The 3,195-nt window shown below is 55.9% G+C and overlaps 1 protein-coding gene across 1 annotated transcript in view; it reads right to left on the reverse strand.

Moving 5' to 3' along the window:
• Window positions 1–12: 12 nt before the first annotated feature.
• HDAC11 (histone deacetylase 11) overlaps window positions 13–3,195 on the reverse strand; it is a 19,323-nt gene continuing 16,140 nt past the window's right edge. Inside the window, exons 6-9 of the mRNA XM_008572968.1 lie at window positions 2,601–2,663; window positions 1,520–1,616; window positions 438–616; window positions 13–243 (exon numbers count right to left, since the gene is read on the reverse strand). Of these exons, the coding sequence (XP_008571190.1) occupies window positions 28–243; window positions 438–616; window positions 1,520–1,616; window positions 2,601–2,663 (555 nt within the window). The 3' untranslated portion in view covers window positions 13–27. The remainder of the gene's footprint in view (window positions 244–437; window positions 617–1,519; window positions 1,617–2,600; window positions 2,664–3,195) is intronic.

Here is a 3,195-nt window from a genome sequence, read left to right on the forward strand (position 1 = left end):
GGGAGCTGCTGAGAAGGGCAGCGCGGGTCAGGGCACTGTTGAGGGAATCAGCGGTGTGTCTGAGTTCTGTGCCAAGACGTAGGGTGACTCGAGCCCGATGAGCCCCAGGTCGTGTAGATTAAGAATGGAGTCAGCAATGATGCGGGCTGTGCGCTTCTGGTACCCGCCCGAGGTCACCATGAGGATGGGCACCTGGCGGGCACGAACCACCCGGAACACCAGTTCATCCCGCTTCACGATGCCCTGTGGGGGATGGGGAGGGCTGGCTCAGGCAGGCCTGGGCCTCGCGTGTCAGGAAGTCCTGCTGCAGGTCTGGCCCTGCTCCAGACTGCTGTTGCTCCAGCCCATCTCCTCCCTGACATCAGGCTGCCCACCTTTCCTGCTGCTGCAGAGTCCCCAGAACAGAACCTCCCCCACCCCCCAGGGTCAGGACCTACCCCTGGGCTGATGGACAGCCCCCCAAGGGGGTCCCCCTCGAGGATGTCTGTGCCTGCGTTGTACACCACTACATCGGGCGGATGATCCTGCAGGGCTTTCTCGATGTTCCTCTCCACTTTATTCAGGTATTCGTCATCCTCCACGCCCCACTCCAGCTCCACCTTCCGCCTGATGGCCTCTGCGAGGGAGACAGGGATAGCCCCATTTTGCAAAGAAGGGAAACTGAGGCTCAGGATGAGAAAGACTATGGGGCTCCTCTCAGTGCCCAAGTCAGGACTGGAAACTTGTCTGACTCCAGCACTGCTCGGCCTCTCATTCCACCCAAAACTAAACTGAAAAGAGCACCAAGGGCTGCAAAAACAGGAACTCCAAAGGAGAGAAGGGGGATTGGAAGTGAGACACTTTTGCCCTGGGACACAGCTGTTGCAATGTCTGACTTTACTGCCTTTTTGAGCCCTTACCCAGACACGTGGACACCCTGCCCCACCTTCAAGCCCAGATTCAGTACGTTTGAGGCTCAGCTCAGAAATTGGTCCGTTGGCCATCCCAGTGGCTGACTTATCCACACCCTACTCACTAACGCCTTATGCCCAGATGTCCCCTACCTTCCGAGGGAGCAGGTTCATGTTTTCAAATTTCACCTGAGTCTCTCTGCCTTTTGATTGATGAGTTTAACCCTATTTCACTTATTTCAACTTTTTTATTAGAACTTATTTCTTCCATCTTATTTTGTTTGTTCCATGCTATTTTTGTTTGTTTTGTTTCATCCTTTTCTGTTTTCTACCAGACAGATGCATACCCAGGAGAAGAAGATTCTACTTTTATTCTCCTGGTGGTTACTCCTAACAGAAGGACCCATGTGCATGTTTATTGGACAGGTTTGTGTGGTCTTGATTGGGTCAAGTGACTTCTTCAAGTCTTACTTTCCTCATCTGTAAAATGGGAACAATCCCCACCTCACAGGGATACTGAGGATAAATGAAGTGACTTCTGCAGGGCCCAGCATGCAGGAAATACTCAGGGGAGAGAGCCCATCCAAGCAAGGGACACTCAAGGGCTGAGGGGGAGAGGTGCAGCTTACGCTTGGCAAAGCGGTCCCCAGGGTAGATGTGGCGGTTGTAGACGTCCATTATATACACACGCTTGTCACCCATGAAGTCTCGCTCATGCCCATTGCCCTGTGGGGAGGACATGAAAGTTGCTCAGAGGCAGGTGCCCCTGGTAAGCCCAGGACTCTCCCCACCCCACATGCCTGGGCAGCACAGCTTGCCTTGGGAGCAGAGGGTCTTGTGGCAGAGCTAGGACTCAAAACCTGGCCCCATGACGTCTAGCATGGCCTTGAGCAGGCCCCAGCCCTCTCAGTTTCCTCCTCTGAGGCAGGAACCCTGGCCCCAACACCCTCTCAAGTCTGCAGTGGGATCGGTTGGGATCAGGGATGTGAAAAGCAAACTGCAAAGGGCTGTGAACATGGGACTTGGCTCAGGAGCTCAGCGCCATTTGAGCTCAGAGCAGGGCCCTGACCAGCACAAAGCCACAACAGCAGTGGTGTCAGAGGGGCCTCCACGAGCCCATTTGATCACCCCTGCCATCTCTGACCCTAGGACCCAGGCTTCTGTTCGGAGTCCTGAGAAGGAGCACTAGGCAACACGTCCTTCAGCAGTGACCTCAGGGGCTCAAGCCACCCTGAAATTGTGTGTGTGAGCATTTGCCTGAAGCGGGTCCACAGTGCCATCAGCTCTGTGCAGGAGGTGGAAGCCCCAAACCACTAGCCAGCAATGGGGAGTCACAGCAGGGCCTAGAGCATGACAGTAGCATTGTCAGACTGGGTTTTAGGAAGAACCATTTGTGGGGTGGGGGAACGGTCAGGTGGGAGGGAGGACCAGGTTTGAAAGCAGGAGCAATGGGTAGGGCCCGTCACCCTGGCTGGCTGAGTGGTGCAAAGGAAGAAAACCCTCTGTTTTCCAGTCTGAGGGACAGAGGATGGGAGCTGTGATGGCAGGAGATCAGCGTGGGGGTGGCAAAGGCCCAGTTTGGGAACATTCCTAGAGGGAGGGGAGCCCCACCCCACATTGTGGGGTTGTGACAGAGGCTATGGGGACACAGGGAGGTGCTGGGGCCTGTGGTGGTGGTCCTGTGAGAGCCCACCCCTGCAGGGCACTCACCTGATGGGCATCGAGATCAATGATGGTGGCCCTGGAGATGCCCTCCATTCGCTCAAACAGAAACTGCCCAGGGGAGAGAGGCAAGACGTGAGAACCCAGGCAGGCCAGAGGACCCACTGGGACTCCCAGTTGGTGAGGGGGTGGGAAGCATACATCCTTGTGGACAATCAGGCCACCAGGTAAACACGTCACTTGCCCAGGAGTCTGTGGGGCTCCAGAGATATGTGTGCATGCAGGAGGTGTTCAGGGAAGGCTCCTTGAAGAGGAACCCTGTGCTGTCCCCTGGAGGGCTAGAGGTCAGGAGGCAAGCGGGGCACTCAGGCCCTGGATTTCTCTGGATTCCCTGGGAAATGTGTGGGGGTTAAGGAGGAAACCCCCATAGCTCTGGAATTTCATTTCCCTATTTTTGCCTCCTCCTCCAAGGCCAAATCCTAATGCCCCCTCCTCTGGGAAGCCTTCCTTCCCTCCCCCACCCCTCCAGGAAGGTCTTCTGTGCTTCCCCCTCCTAATGGCCAGGTCTGCTGACCCACCTACCTCCCCCATTAGTCTATGTGCCCTGTAAGAACAGGGACTACTTTGGCCAGTTCCTGGCACC

This window comes from Galeopterus variegatus, unplaced genomic scaffold, assembly GCF_000696425.1.
Source record: "Galeopterus variegatus unplaced genomic scaffold, G_variegatus-3.0.2 Scaffold855, whole genome shotgun sequence".
In the NCBI taxonomy this organism is placed as follows: domain Eukaryota; kingdom Metazoa; phylum Chordata; class Mammalia; order Dermoptera; family Cynocephalidae; genus Galeopterus; species Galeopterus variegatus.